The sequence below is a fragment of the Vombatus ursinus genome, unplaced genomic scaffold (genome assembly GCF_900497805.2).
Source record: "Vombatus ursinus unplaced genomic scaffold, bare-nosed wombat genome assembly UNPS02014812.1, whole genome shotgun sequence".
NCBI lineage: Eukaryota > Metazoa > Chordata > Mammalia > Diprotodontia > Vombatidae > Vombatus > Vombatus ursinus.
In genome coordinates, this window is record NW_020954590.1 from 11,576,805 (window position 1) to 11,592,109 (window position 15,305).

At 38.5% G+C, this 15,305-nt stretch overlaps 1 protein-coding gene across 1 annotated transcript in view; it reads right to left on the reverse strand.

The window, feature by feature from the left end:
* Window positions 1-15,305, reverse strand: part of LOC114053700 (armadillo repeat-containing protein 1) — a 90,347-nt gene that overhangs the window by 52,356 nt on the left and 22,686 nt on the right. The window contains exon 3 of the mRNA XM_027876821.1: window positions 2,597-2,688. Within this exon, the coding sequence (XP_027732622.1) occupies window positions 2,597-2,688 (92 nt within the window). The remainder of the gene's footprint in view (window positions 1-2,596; window positions 2,689-15,305) is intronic.

A 15,305-nucleotide genomic window follows, 5' to 3' on the forward strand; every position in this document is an offset into this window, starting at 1 on the left:
CCTCATCTTATGCTAGTGAAGGTAATTATTTTTGCACCCAAGTGAAAGGCTTTGCATATTCATCCTAAAGAATTTCATCATCTTAGATTTGTCCCAATGCTCAAGCCTGTCCAAATCTGTTTTGGATACCGATTCTGTCATCCACTGTCTTAGTTATCTTCCCAGCTCTGATACATCTTGCAAATTTTACAAACATGCTATTTGTTCCTTTATCCAAGCCACTGATAAAAATGGTGATTGACACAGGGCCAAGCAACAGATTCTTGGGGTACTCCACTGGAGACCTCCTGCCATGGTGAAATTGAAACATTAACAACTACTTTGAATCTGGCCAATCAACCATTTCTGAATCCATCTGATTGTATTCTCATCCAATCCAAGTATTTCCATGTTCTCACCAGGAGTAGTATAAGAAACTTTATCAAAGCTTTGCTAAAATCTAGGTAAACAATCCCCAGCATTCCTCTCATCTTCTAGTTTAGTGGTCCTGTTAAAATGGGAAATGAGATGAGCTTGCCATGACCCTTCTTCATGAAGTCTGGTACTTTGTAATCACTGCTTCCTTTTCTAGATGTTCTACATGTTCAGCAATCTTTTCAATGATCTGTTCTAGAATTTTAATAGGAATCAAAGTCAAACTATATGGCCTAGAGTTTGCAGATTTTGTCCTCTTCTCTTTTTTTAAAATTAGGACATTTATTCTTCTCTAATCTTGAGGTACCTCTCTTGTTTCCATGATCTTTCAAATATCACTGACAGTGGCTCAGTAATCACATCTGCCAGTTCATTCAGGATCCAAGGATGTAGCTCATCTGGGCCTAGCGAAATAAATTTTCAACAAGGTTTGCAAGTAGATGTTTTTCTATTGTATTCTTACTATCTTGGGTAACAACTCCTAGTCAGTCATCTATATTCTATCAGTTACCATATAAAGTTATTCTCTATTAAGAAATGAGAGACAGATGATCAGATAATTCAAGGTCTTTCCCTGAAGGCCTGATCTCATGACAGGTGGTGGTGTAATGTCCTCTTAGAACCTGGGAGGCCCACCTCACAGGAGAAGGAAGAAGAAGAGCCCAGGGAATCTAGGAACTCAGTCAGAAAATAGAAAACAACAGCATAAGAAGGGCCTTGGAGGTGTTGTGGCTTCTAAGAGGGCCTCTGGAAGCTCTTAGGTGGCACTGCCTTAGAGCAGGTAGAAGAGAGTAGCCCAGGGAGACTCCAGAAGCTGGAGCTGAGATTTGACAGTGAAAGGAAAAAAAGAGCTGAACTAGAGAGGTGTCTGCACAAATATTTCTGGGACAATACCCTCTGGCAACTAAAGTCTTCCCCTTGCTCTAATTGGTAGGACATTTTTTAAAAGAATGGGGGTGACCCTATTCCTCCAAGGTGAAGTCCACAACCAAAATCTTAACTGTCACTGATTCCTTCCTAGGTTTTACAAGTCAAATTTTTACTAGGCTTTGGTCTTTTCATTAAGGATGGTAAAAATCCTCTAGTGACCTGGACAGGCACACATAGGTTATTCCCCTTCCTCACTGTTCCCACTTATCAGGGAATGGAAAAGTTCACTCAGGTCAGAGATTGCTTTCAGGCAAGGTCTTCCTCAGCTCAGCCTGGCCCCAGATCCCAGGCTGCACTGAAGACCGGGTGGCCATGAGCAGCTCAAGAACAAAATCATTCTCAAAAAACAATCAAATGGCACTAAATCTCCTCTATAACCTCCTCAAAAATAGATGCCTAACAATCTCCCCAAAGAAGTCCTTCTGAAACCCATAAATTCGTGATGAGACTGCTCCATCACCTTCTGGTTCACTGTAGTAAGCAATGAAGTAAATCAGTAAATAACACAGAAACTTTAAATTGTAGACTAGTGGTTCCTATCTTGTGGGTTCATGGAGTCTGGGAAACCACCATATATACACCAAACACTGTGTTTCTTTCAGCTCCAACAAAATGTGCAAGATAATTCAGTACAGTAAGCAGTCCTTTTAGACTAAATAATATCTCTCATATATGCACTATTTCTCAAATATATGTAGATGTTGTGATGAATAAGATACAAATTTAAAAGATTACAGAATTCATAATAGCTTTTTGTCACCATTTGTGTTCTCAATCAGTGGATACCTATAGTATAACTACTACCATGAGAGGGATCTGTGAAATGTTTTTTATATTTTAAAAAGGTCTTAACACTCAAAAGGGTTGAAAGTCACTGCTAGAAACTATACTATATCACATGAAATACAATTTTACATAAAATCGGTTACTATTCTGCTTACTTCAATCAATTTAGAGACAATGTAGGGTTTTTTGTTTTTGTAATTCATTTATAGTAGAAATGAAAATGCTGGATTATCAGGCCCTTCGCCAGGAGGCGAATCTCACTTTTTGGGGTCAATTAAAAATTAGGCTTGACTTAAATCATTTCAAATGATAACACCTCTTCTACAAATAATTAAGCATAAACGAGGACTTCCTGCATACATATTCAACTTCAAGGATTCAACCAAGACTTTACATGGACTGTATGTAAGTTTAGCCAGACAATCTATTTCTCTACTTTTAGCAAAACAAAACACAGTCTACTTACTTTTGTATTACATTTTGCAAGCTCAACATCATGCCCAGTTCACCTTTCATCTTTTCTCTGTTAGCCCGGCATTCTGCCAAGTAGCGTAGAGCCTAAAACAGAAACAATCAATTAATTCTCATTTCTAGATTATCCAAATTAAATAACTGACTGTAAAAGGTTCTCTTTCTTCATTTTACTTAGAACCTATTAACTATTAAGTTTTAATACCATGCTCAATAAGCAGATTGGTTGAGACACTTTAGTTCAACAACCATTAATTAGCAACTATTAGGTTCTAACATTTCCAGGCAAAAAGACAAATTTTTTTTTTTCAAATAAATCAGTTACTGTCCTCAAGGAGCTTCTTTCAACTATGGCCTGAGGGTTCAACATTTCAACAAATGAGTAAATTCAAGAATTTGAAGAGGAAGAAAATACTGTGAGCACCTATATATAAGATGTGGAACACGTGCTGAGACTTGATGGTTGGTAGAGACTCAATAAGGCTAAGGTAAACAGGGAGTACATTCCAGGCATGGAATGACTTTGTAAGTAAGTCTATCAAACTGGCTGGAACATAAAGTAAATGTAAGGAAGTATGAAAATAAATCTAGAAAGAAAGACTGGAGTCAGACTTTAACTTAAATGTTAGCCAGACTCAAAAGTAGATACAGCTTCTTTTGACTATCACAAAATCTAATCAAGGCTAGAAGTAATAGTGCCTCTAGGATAAAAGACAAATTCCTCAGTTTGACATTTAGAATACTTTACTATCTGACTACCAGAAGGGAGTGCCTTATTCAGATCTTTAATTTAAGTAGATGATTTTAGTAGCTATGTATGCAGAGACTGGAGAGAGAATGATAGCAGAGACCAATTTGGTTATTGTGAGAGTCCAAGTGAGACAGTAAGTACCCAAACTAAGATGAGTGGAGACATAGCAAGGAATTGGCTGGGGGTGGGGAATAAGAGAAGCACAGTAAGTAGTCTTTTTTGTTTTTTTTGTATCTTGGGAAATTTATTATGTGGTTTTTTCCACTTAACAGTATTTTATTTTTTCCAATTACATGTAAAGATACTTTTCAACATTCACTTTTATAAGATTTGGAGCTCCAAATTTTTTCTCCCTCCCTCTCTTCCCCCCCCTCCCCAAGAAGGGAAGCAATCTGATATAGGTTATACATATACAATCATATTAAACATATTTCCACATTAGTCACGTTGTAAGAGAAGAATCAGAACAAAAGGGAAAAACCACGATAAAGAAAAAACAAAAAAAAAGTGAAAATAGTACACTTCAATCTTCATTCAGACTCCACAGTTCCTTCTCTAGATGTGGATAGTATCTTTCATCGTGAGTCTTTTGGAGTTGTCTTGATCACTGTACTGCTGAGAAGAGCTAAGTCTATCATAGTCGATCACCACACAATGTTACTATTACTCTGTACAACATTCTCCTGGTTCTGCTCATTTCACTCAGCATCAATTTATGTAAGTCTTTCCAAGTTTTTCTGAAATCTGACTGCTCATCACTTCTTACAGAACAATAGTATTCCATCACATTCATATACCACAACTTGTTCAGCCATTCCCCAACTGATGGGCATCCCCTCAATTTCCAATACTTTGCCACCACAAAAAGAGCTGCTAGAAATAATCTTGTACATATGGGTCTTTTTCCCTTTTTTATGATCTCTTTGGGATACAGACCTAGTAATGGTATTGCTGGATCAAAGGGTATGCACAGTTTTATAGCCCTTTGGGCATAGTTTCAAATTGCTCTCCAGAATGGTTAGATCAGTTCACAACACAGTAAGTAGCCTTAATGATGGAACTTCCAACCAAGATGGCTGCATGACCCTATGGCTGATCACCCAGTTCCTGAATAATTACTTCAGCAAAAACCTGAAATTCACACTAGACTGAATAATGACCAAGAAATCAAGAATCTACAGTGACTTCTTTCACCCCAGAATTGAATGAAAAGTCACCCAGAAACCTAGAAAATAGGAAAAGGAGCCACCGGCAAAGCCAGTGTAGGCAACAAAGCCAGAAGCTGTGGTAGAGAAGTGCGAGAAACAAGTGTAGCCTGCAAAGCTCTATGTCCTAAAGGCATCACAAGCAAAGGGTTCCCCTGAGAAAACCTCAGAGAACCAGCAAGACACTCCAGACTCAGGGGCTCTGAGATACTGAAATAACACAGAGGACCCAAAGATCCATGGCTCTGAAACCTCAAACATCTACAAAGCCTAACTCTAGGAGGCAGAGGTCATCACAGAAAGCAGGGTGAACTAAGCCAACCACACCAAGAAATAACCTGTAGACCTGAGTAAACCAAGGAAGGCCCAAAATAGTATAAAAAATTACTGGATACCTAAATCTATTGTAGATCCCCAAAAGAAGAGTAACTGTAAAACTTGCAAGGAAACTAAAAAGGCAAAAGTGAAATTTTCACACAATCTACATGAGGATCTACGGGAAATGAAGCAAGAGATAAAAATGAAATAAAAGCTCCATAGCAAAGAAAAGAGAACAGAAAATAGTAAACCTAACCCAAGTAATGAATTCTCTGAAAGCTAGAACAGACCAAAGAGAAATTAATAACTACATGAAATAGTTATTAAAAATATCAGAAAAAATCAAAAGACTAAATATAAAACATCAAAAACGCCAAGATGGAGAAGCAGGAAACAGCAGTACAGCGAGCTGTGCCCCATCCCCAAACTGCTCCAAACAGATCTAGAAAATGCACCAGACAAAATCCTGAACAGGAAATCCAAAAAAAAAAAGTCATAATAAGTCATTTTTCCAGACCAGTTCAGCATAGGGAGACAGAGGTTTTCGGACACTGGGGACAGGGCCTGGTGCAGCACTGCAGTGCCAAAGGACATCCTGTGAACTGGGACAATAAAGAAGTCCCAAATCCATTGCAAGATATCTCCAGACCCCTACTGGAGCACCATGATGGAGAAAGGTACTGACCAGCAGCTTTGTTGCCCAATACAGAGTAACTAGTCATAGATCCAGAGTGGACTGATAAGTGGCCCTGCTCCCAAATTACCCTGTCCCAGAAGTCTCAGGCTGTAGGTAATGTACCAATGGAGGAGCAAATTCAGAAGCAAGCAACAGCGATGTGACTCATTAGCTTCCAGCCCAGCCTAACACCTTGCAGAGAAATAATCAGGGAAGGAATCTAAGACCTAAGGGGAGCCTGCAGTTCCGTCACTGAACTAGCAGATAGCATTCTGCTAGCTGATGGTGTTTGAGCTCAGCACAGTCTACTGTCGCTCAGACCCAAATGTAAGATAGGAACTTGCAGAGCTCACACCAGGGGGCAGCACTCATACTTTGCCCTGGATCAGACCACTTTGGCAACACCATAAGCTTCCAGATCCCCAGCCTGTCTCTGAGATCCTAAAATAACACAGCATTCAATATCCCAAGAAAGCAACCAAGAGAACCAACCCAGGCCTTCCCTCTAGAAATGTGGCAGAGCCCAGCACTAACATTAAGTCCAAAGTCAGGAAGGAGGTTGGAAGAATGGGCAACCAAAAAAAGAACCCCACCATAACAAGCTATTATAGTGGCAGAGACACTCAAGACACAAACACAGAAAAGAATGACCACAAAACATCTACAAGCAATTGGGCACAAACTCAACTAAAATTCTTAGAAGATATGAAGCAAGAGTTTAAAAAAAATTTTTTTAATGTTTTTTATAAATAAAATGATAATGTTTGAGGAAAACTTTGAGAAAGAAATGAGAGCTATGGAAGAAAGAAGTGGAAAGAGAATGAACAGTTTGGCAGCAGCTAGGTGGCACAGTGGATAAGCTCCAGCCTTGGAGTCAGGAGGACCTGACTTCAAATCTGGCCTCAGACACTTGACACTTACTAGCTGTGTGATCCTGGGCAAGTCACTTAACCCCACTGCCTAGCCAAAAAAAAGAGAGAGAGAGAGAGAGAGAATTAACAGTTTGGCCCAAACAACAAACTCCCTGAAAATTAGAATGGACAAAATAGAAACTAGTGACTCCATGAAGTAACAAGAAATATTAAAAAAAGGCAAAAAGCTGAACGAAAAAAAGCAGAAAATGTTATCTCAAACAAGTGACCTGGAAAAGAGATCAGGGAGAAAAATTTAAGAATCATTGTACTTTCTGAAAGCCATGACCAAAAAAAGAACTTAGACATCCTATTTAAAGAAATCTTAAAAGAAAACTACCCAGATATCTTAGAACCAGAAGGCAAAGTATAAATAGAAAGAACCTACTGGTTATCTCCCGAAATAAATCCCAAAACACAAACTCCCAGGAACATCGAAGCCAAAATCCAGAGCTTCCAGACCAAAGAAAAAAATACTACAAACAGCCGAAAAGAAAGAATTCAAGTACCAAGGAACTATAGTCAGGATCACACACAATTTAGTAGTTACCACTATAAAGGAGCAGAGAACTTGGAACATCATATTCTAAAAAGGCTTACATTCAAGAATAACTTACCCAGCAAAACTGAGTATAATGCTATAGGGGGGAAAAATGTACCCTTGGGGCAGCTAGGTGGCGCAGTGGATAGAGCACCGGCCCTGAAGTCGGGAGGACCTGAGTTCAAATCCGGCCTCAGACCAAACACTTGTCACTAACTAGCTGTGTGACCCTGGGCAACTCACTTAACCCCAATTGCCTAAAAAAAAAAAAAAGAAAGAAAGAAAGAAAGAAAGAAAGAAAGAAAAAATGCACCCTTAATGAAACTAAGGACTTTCAAGCATTCCTGAAAAAAAAGAACAGAGCTATAAAGAAACTCTGAAGTTCAAATACAGGAGTGAAGGTAAATATTTACAAAAAGGTAAATATGAATGAACAAGGATAAAGGACAAAATAAAGATAAACTGCTTACATTCAAATGTGGGCAGATGACACATCCCCTCTGAACATTCATCATCAGGGGTCATAGAGGGAGTCCAATTAGACAAGATCTGGAGTAGTTCTGTTATGTCTTGATGATCTTAACAGAAGAATGGAAAGAGAGGAGAAGGACACACAGGATGGGGGAAGCACAAGGAAGTTAGGGAAAATTACCTCACATAAAAAGGATGCACAAGTATACATCTATATAGGGTATAGGGAAGTTGCTGACCCTTGAATCTCACCCTCATCTCAAACAGCCAAAAGAAGGAAGAAAACACACACACACACACACACACATACACACACACACAACCACATTTCATTCATTCAACAGGAATATGGGAGGGAGAAAGAAAGTGGAGGGAAAATTAGAGAGAGGCTAAATTAAGGGAAAGATTAGTTCTAAGCAAAACAAACTTCAAAGATGTACAAAAATATAATTCTTCTGAGATAACAAAAGATGGAAATCAGAGGGGATGTTCATAAACTGGATAACAAATGAACAAATTATGACTGAACATGATTGAATATTATCATGCTTACCTCTTCACATTAAACATAATGACCAACTAGGGTCCCAGTGGACTAAAGAAAACATGACATGGGCTACCCACTTCCTGATACAGGGAGGAAGACTCAGACTGTACAATGAAATCTTTTTTTTTTTTTTGGACCTGGCCAATGTGGAAGTTTGTTTTGATTGACTATACATGTCTGTAATAGATTTTATTTTTCTTGTGTTCTCAATTGGGGGTGGGGGTAGAGGGAGGGCAGGTTAGGGAAGGCAAAAAGGCAAATCTTGGCTGATTAAATTAAATTTTAAAAAAAAAAGAAGGAAAGAAAGGAGAGCTAAGGAAGAATAGAATTGGAAAGGAAATTTACAACTTGGCACAGGAGGTACAAAACTTTGCCTAAGCAGTCCCTGAAAATGAGAACAGACCAAAAAGAAGAAAATTACTGGAGACAATAAAAAATATTAAAACAAAATCAAAAGAGGGGAAAAATAGAAGAAAATGTATGGTATCTTATAGAAAAAACAATTGACCTGGAAAACAGATCAAGGAGAAAAAATTTAAGAATTAGACTACCTCATGACCAAATGCCATGACCAAAAAAGAGCTTAGACATCATATTTCAAGAAATCTTAAAAGAAAACTGCCCAGACCTCTAACAATCAGAGGGCAAAGTACACACAGAAAGCATCCACCTGCCACCTTCTGAAAAAAAACTCAAAAACGAAAACCCCCAGAGAAACACTGTATTCAAAATCCAGAGCTTCCAAGTCAAAGAAAAAATACTTCAAGCAGTCTTAGAAATAAAGAATTCAAGTAGCAAGGAGCCACAATCAAGATCATACACAATTTAACAGTCACAACTACGAAGGCATAGACAGCTAAGAATACCATATCCCGGAAGACAAAGAATATAGGCTAAGAGCCAAGAATTACTTGCCCAACAAAACTGAATATAATCCTAATGAACCTTTATGAAATAGAAAACGAACCTTTAAAGAAATAGAGGGCTTCCAAGCATTCCTGATAAAATGATCAGAGCTGGATAGAAATTTTGAAGTTCAAACACAAGAATTAAGAGAAACATGTACAAAAATATTTATAGCTCTTTCTGAGGTGGGAAAGGATGGCAATCTGAGGGGGTGTCCATCAGTGGAGAATGGCTGAACAAGTTATGGCATACAAATTTGACAGAATACCATTGTGCTTTTAAAAACAATGAATGGAATGGTTTCAGAGAAACCTAGAAAGGCTTAAATGAACTGATGCAGAGTGAACAGAACCAGAAAAACAATTTATACAACAATTAGGTAAAGATAACTTTTAACTCTGATCTTTGTAATGACTAACCACAATTCCAGAAGACTAATGGAAACCTGTTATCCACTTCCTGATAGGTGGATTCAGAGTGCAGAATGAGACAACTTTTTTTTTTTTTTGCCTTTTTGGTGAGGCAATCTGGGTTAAGTGACTTGCCCAGGGTCACACAGTTAGTAAGTGTTATGTGTCTGAGGCTGGATTTGAACTCAGGTCCTCCTGACTCCAAGACCACCTAGCTTCCTCGAGACTTCTTTTCTTTTTAGCCATGGACAACAGAGAAATTTATTTTGTCTGACTATATGTGTTTGTAATAGGGGTTTTGTTTTCCTTTCATTGGGGGCGGGGGAGTGTGAAGAGGGAGAAAAGGCAGCTTTTGACTAATTGAAAAAAATGTTTTTTAAAGATAAAGATATCAAAAACATTTAAATGACCCTAGAAAATAGGTGAAAGAAAGATTCTACTACATAAAAGCCATGATTTGAAAAAAAAAAATTCCTAAAATTCCTAGACACTCTATTTAAGAAATCATGAATGAAAACTGCCTCAGAGCTACTAAAATCAGAGAGTAAAGATAGATAAAATCCACCAATCACCTACTAAAAAGAGCTCCAAAATAAAAATCCCAGGAATGCCTGTGCCAAAATCCAAAGCTCTCATATCAAAGAAAAAATACTAGAAGCAGTCAAAAAGAGTAGTTCAAGTACAAAAAAACCACTCAGGATCACATAAGACCTGGCAACATCCACAAAAAATGAGAGGATACTTCTTCCAAAAGACAAAATAAATAACACTTATGAAGAATGACTTACCCAACAAAGCTGAGTAAAATCTCACAGAGAGAAACACAAGCCTTTAATGAAATAGAGGAAGTATGAGCATTTCTGATAAAAAGATCAAAGGTGAAAAGAGATGTTGCAATATCAGTCCAGAGAAACCTAGAAGGGTAATTCATTTGATACACTGAAAGGTGTTCTATGATGATGTAGTACTAACGTTCCAAGAAAGAGAGAATGATCAAGTGCCCCTTCAGAACCTTAATGTTTTTAAAGGATATTAGGGGAGTTAAATAAGAAAAACAGAGGATCCGGGGTGGACTGATATTGCTCTGAGAGCCAGAAAAGCAAAAAGAGGGTAAAAGGAAGAAAACACTAATGTAGAAAGTAGGAAAAAAAGGGATGGAACTTGCTATTTCACATAACTGGGATGAGATTATACAAACAGGTGACAAAAAAAAAGTCACACAGGAAAATTGAGCGCCGTGTAAAAGTTTTAAGATTTAAGCTATCAATTAAGTATAAAGTGAAAGACAACTTATTTTTAAGGCCCAGGTCTGGTTTTACCTTCTCCTCTTAAACAAAGTGCAACCAACAAAGCCTTACTAAATGCTTTCTCATTCCTTCATAAAGTTTTCCTTTATCCCCTTTATTTGAGGAGACCTCTTGGTCCCTAGCCTTCCTATCATTTCACCAATGTTCTGCCAAGCCTCAGCCTTGAATAACTTCCATCATCTGCTGCCTTCACTCCTACACATGATAAACTAAGGCAGAGAAAATCATAAAACCATTCTCATTAGGTCCACTACAAACTTATATTATATAACCTCAACTAGGCCCTCATTGCTGCTAGGTAATCCTACTATACTTCCCTTATCAACTCACTATCCCACTGTCCACAGCTGCATTTCCAAACCTTTTCATCCCTCCTCAAACTTCCCATAGGTCCTCTTAACCCACCCATCTTTAACCTCCAGCCCCCTCTGAGCTAAGAATCTTACCTCATATTTTATAGAAAAACATTGAAGCCATGAACCATGAGCTCTCTCCTCACCTCTTCCTCATCTCCTATCACTCAAATGCCTTCTGCCATTATCATCTCCTTCATTCCTATCTCAAGGATGAGGTGGCCTAACTCTGTACCAAGACTAACCTCTACCTGGTCAAGTGATCCCATTTCATCCTGTCTCCTCCAACAGATTTTCTTCTCTTTCATCTCTGTTCTATCATATATTTTCAATCTCTCCCTGTCTTCTGGATGCTTCCTTACTGCATACAAACATGCCAATGTCTCCCTTATCCTCTAAAAAAAAAAAAAATCACTCAACCCCAGCATCCCTGCTATTGTCCTATATTTCTTCTGTCCTTTGTGGCTAAATTCCTGGAAAAGTCCTCCATTTCTCTGCTCTCACTCTCTTCTTTACCCCCTTACAATCTCGCTTCTGAATTCATCATTCCATCAAAACTGCTCTCTCCAAAGTTACCAATGATCTCTTAATTGCCAAATCCAATGGCCTTTTCTCAATCCTCATTCTCCTCAACTCTTCTGGAGCCTTTGACACTGTTGACAACCCTCTCCTACTTGATATTCTCTTCTCTTTAGGTTTTCATGATAGCACTCTCTCCCAATTCTTGTCCTATCTGACTCTCCTCTGTCTCCTTTGCTGGATCTTTATCCAGGTCACACTCTCCAATTGTAGATATTCCATAGGTGTTCTGTTCTGGGCCCTCTTCTCTTATGCTTCTCCACTACTTCAACTGATGATCCCATCAGCTCCCATGGATTTAATTATCATCTTTATACTGATGATTTTCAAATCTTCCTATCATGCCTTATAACCTCTCTGCTGAACTCCCATTCTTGAATCTGCAATTGCCTTTCAAACTTCACAAAATAGGCATTCAGTAATTATCTTAAATGCAACATGTTTAAAACCAAGTTCATTATCTTTCCCCCTAAAATCTACCAACCCCTTTTACCTTCCCTATTACCGTAAAGGACACCATCCTCCCAGTCCCTTGAGTTCACAACCTAGAAATCATCCTCAACTCCTAACTCTCTTACCTTTCATATCCAATCTATTGCCAAGGCCTGTCAATTTCACCTTTTGCAACATCTCTCTAATATGCTTCTTTCTCTCTTCTGACACTGCCCTCACTTTGGTGCAAGATCTCATAATCTCATGCTAGACACATGCCTGCTGGTGGCTCTGACTGCCTCACATCTCCCCCTCACTCAATCCATTCTCCATTTCAGCCACAGTGATTTTCCTAAAGCAGTCCCCCTAGTCAATGAACTCCAGTAGCTCTCTATTGCCTCCAACACCAAATACAAATTATTGTTTGGTGTACAAAGTCCTTCATATCCTAGAGCACTCCCTCACCACTACCTTTCAAGTCTTCTTACACCTTACTCTCCACCACATATTCTTCAATTCAGTCACACTGGCCTCCTTACTGTTCAACAAACAAGACACTCTTTCCCTCTGCTCTACATATTTTCTTTGGCTATCCACCATGCCTGGAATGCTCTCCCTCCTCATCTCCGCCTACTGGCTTCCTTCAAGACCCAAATAAAATCCCTTCTGCTACAAGAAGCCTCTCCCAAACCTTCTTAATTCTAGTACCTTCCTCTTCTTATTTACTTCCTATTTATTCCATATATAGTATGTATATATTCATTGGTTTGTTGTCTGTTCTGTTCGACTGTAAGCTCCTTGAGGGCAGGGGGTGTCTTTTGCTTCTTTTTGTATCCCCAGCACTTAGCACAGTGTCTGACACATGGAAGGCACTTAATAAATGTTCACTGACTGACTACAGACTATGCACCAACTGGAAATAATTATCTCTCTCTTCCTATCACCCACAGCAATTTGTTTGCACTTATCTTTTGCTTTTAGGACAATCTATTTTAGATTATATTTATTCCTGCATCAGTCTTATCTCTCCAATCAGACTTAAGTAAGTTCTTTGAGGTAAAGGGACCAAATTTTTGTAGTTCCAACAGGGAATGTCCTGCACCTGCTATGTTTTCCTATTGGTGGTTTTGTTTTTAGTTAGGACCTGTAATTTCCCTGAATAATATCAAGTGTGGAAACTCCTTCCATTGAGGCCAATCAACAACTCAATTTTAACTTAAAGTCTTATAAGAGTTGCCTGGGATAATGAAACATTAAGTGATTTGTCCAGTCACACAACTAGTATGTGTTAGAAATAAGACTTGAACTCAGGTCTTCCTGACTCCAAGGCTGGCCTTCTACCCACTTTACCATATATAACTCTTAAAAGAGCTTAAACACTTCTTTTTTTTACAGCATTTCTTAAAAGTCTTACTCCCCAAAACTGGCAGCCGAGGTCTCAATCCTAACCAAAATAAAACTAAATTCAAACACAAAATATATTTCCAACTTAGAAATAGTTACCAGAATATAACAATTTATGCAAGATGAATAAAAAGTGCTGTTGCTGAATCATTTCAGTTGTGTCCAATTCTTCAGTCATGTACAAATTCTACTTGGGGTTTTCTTATAGCACAGTATTTTTGATACAGCACAATAAAGTGATAATAAGATAATGGAGTAGTTTGCTATTTCCTCCAGCTCATTTTACCGAGGAGGAAATTGAGGCAAACAGGTTTAAGAGTCTTGCATAGGGTCACACAGCTAGTATGTATCTGAGGCCAAATTTGAACTCAGGGAAGATGAGTCTTCCTGACTCCAAATAACAAAGTAGTCAACCAGTAATCATTTATTAAGCACCTTCTATGTGCTTTCAAAAACTATGCTAAGCAAAAGAAGCTCAAAATCTAAAGGGAGTAGAAACAACTATGTACAAACCAGACATATACAGAATAATTAGGAAATAAATGGGAGGGAAGGCAACAGAATTAAGAGGGGTTGGGAAAAACTTCCTGTAGCAGATGGAATTTTAGCTGGGACTTAAAGGAAGAGAAGGAAGCCAGTAAGCTATGAAGAAGGAGAACATTCCATGCATTAGGGACAGTCAGAGAAAATGCACAGAGGCCAGGGATGCAGCATCTCGTTTTGTCAAACAGCCAGGAGACCAGTGTCACTGGACAGAAAAATATGTGGGAGGGAATAAAATGGAAGAAGATTGGAAAGGCAGGAGGAGCCTAGGTTATGGAGTCCTCTGAACACCAGACAAAAGATTCTGTAATTGATGATGAAGGCAATAAGGAGCCAGGGAAGTTTACTGAGTAGGGAGAATGGCATGGTAGGGTCTGTCCTTTAGAAAAATCACTCTGGTACCTGAATGGAGTAGAGGGAGACTTGAGGCACTAAGACCCACCAGCAGGCTGTTGCAATAGTCTAGTCTTGAAGTGATAACGGTCTGCACTAGAGTGGCAGCAATGTCAAAGGGGTAAAGAGAGCATATTTGAGGGATGTTGCAAAAGTGAAATCCATAGGCATTAGCAAGAGACTGACTATAGGGAGGGAAGGGGGATAAGAGATAGTAAAGAGTCAAGGACGACTCCTAGGTTGTGAGCTTGAAGGACTGGGAGGATTTTTGCCCTCTACTGCAACAGGCAAGGTTTTGGGGAGGGGAGTGACAGTGTTAAGAGGGAAAGATGAGTTCCATTTTGGATATATTGAGTTTAGCATGTATACTGAACATCCAATTCAAGACATCTGAAGGGCAAGTTGGAAATGCAAGATTGGAGGTCAACAGAGACTGGGGCAGAATAGATAGATAAGTACAGCAAAAGTTGTGTTATCTAATATTTACCAATGCAAAGGTTGAAAACTGAAAATTCTGATGTCTCAAGACAAATTAAACAATCTCACTAATCTTATAGGCTAGAAGTTCTACAACTGAGGGTGCCCTAGGATGGAAAATTCGTTTTAATTAACAAACACTTCTTGTGCACTTGCTCTATTTAAAGAAATGTACCAGCTGCTGGGGCTAAGAGTGGAAAAGGTGTTACAATGAATACATAGTCTCTTTCTCTTTTAGAATGAGAAAAAATTACAAGTAAAATGACTTAAGAACAGTTATGAAACAACCTATCAACAAGTACACAGTAATATAAATGGAATAAACAAATTAAACATTGTAAATAAAGGCTAAGATAAAACATGTGCCATAAAGTTAAAACTAATTTTACTGCAGCTAATGATAAGTTCTCTCAAAGTTATCGTTACACCCTCGTAAGGTTTAAATGGAATTTTTACAGTTTTATAACAAGAATGCTCTTA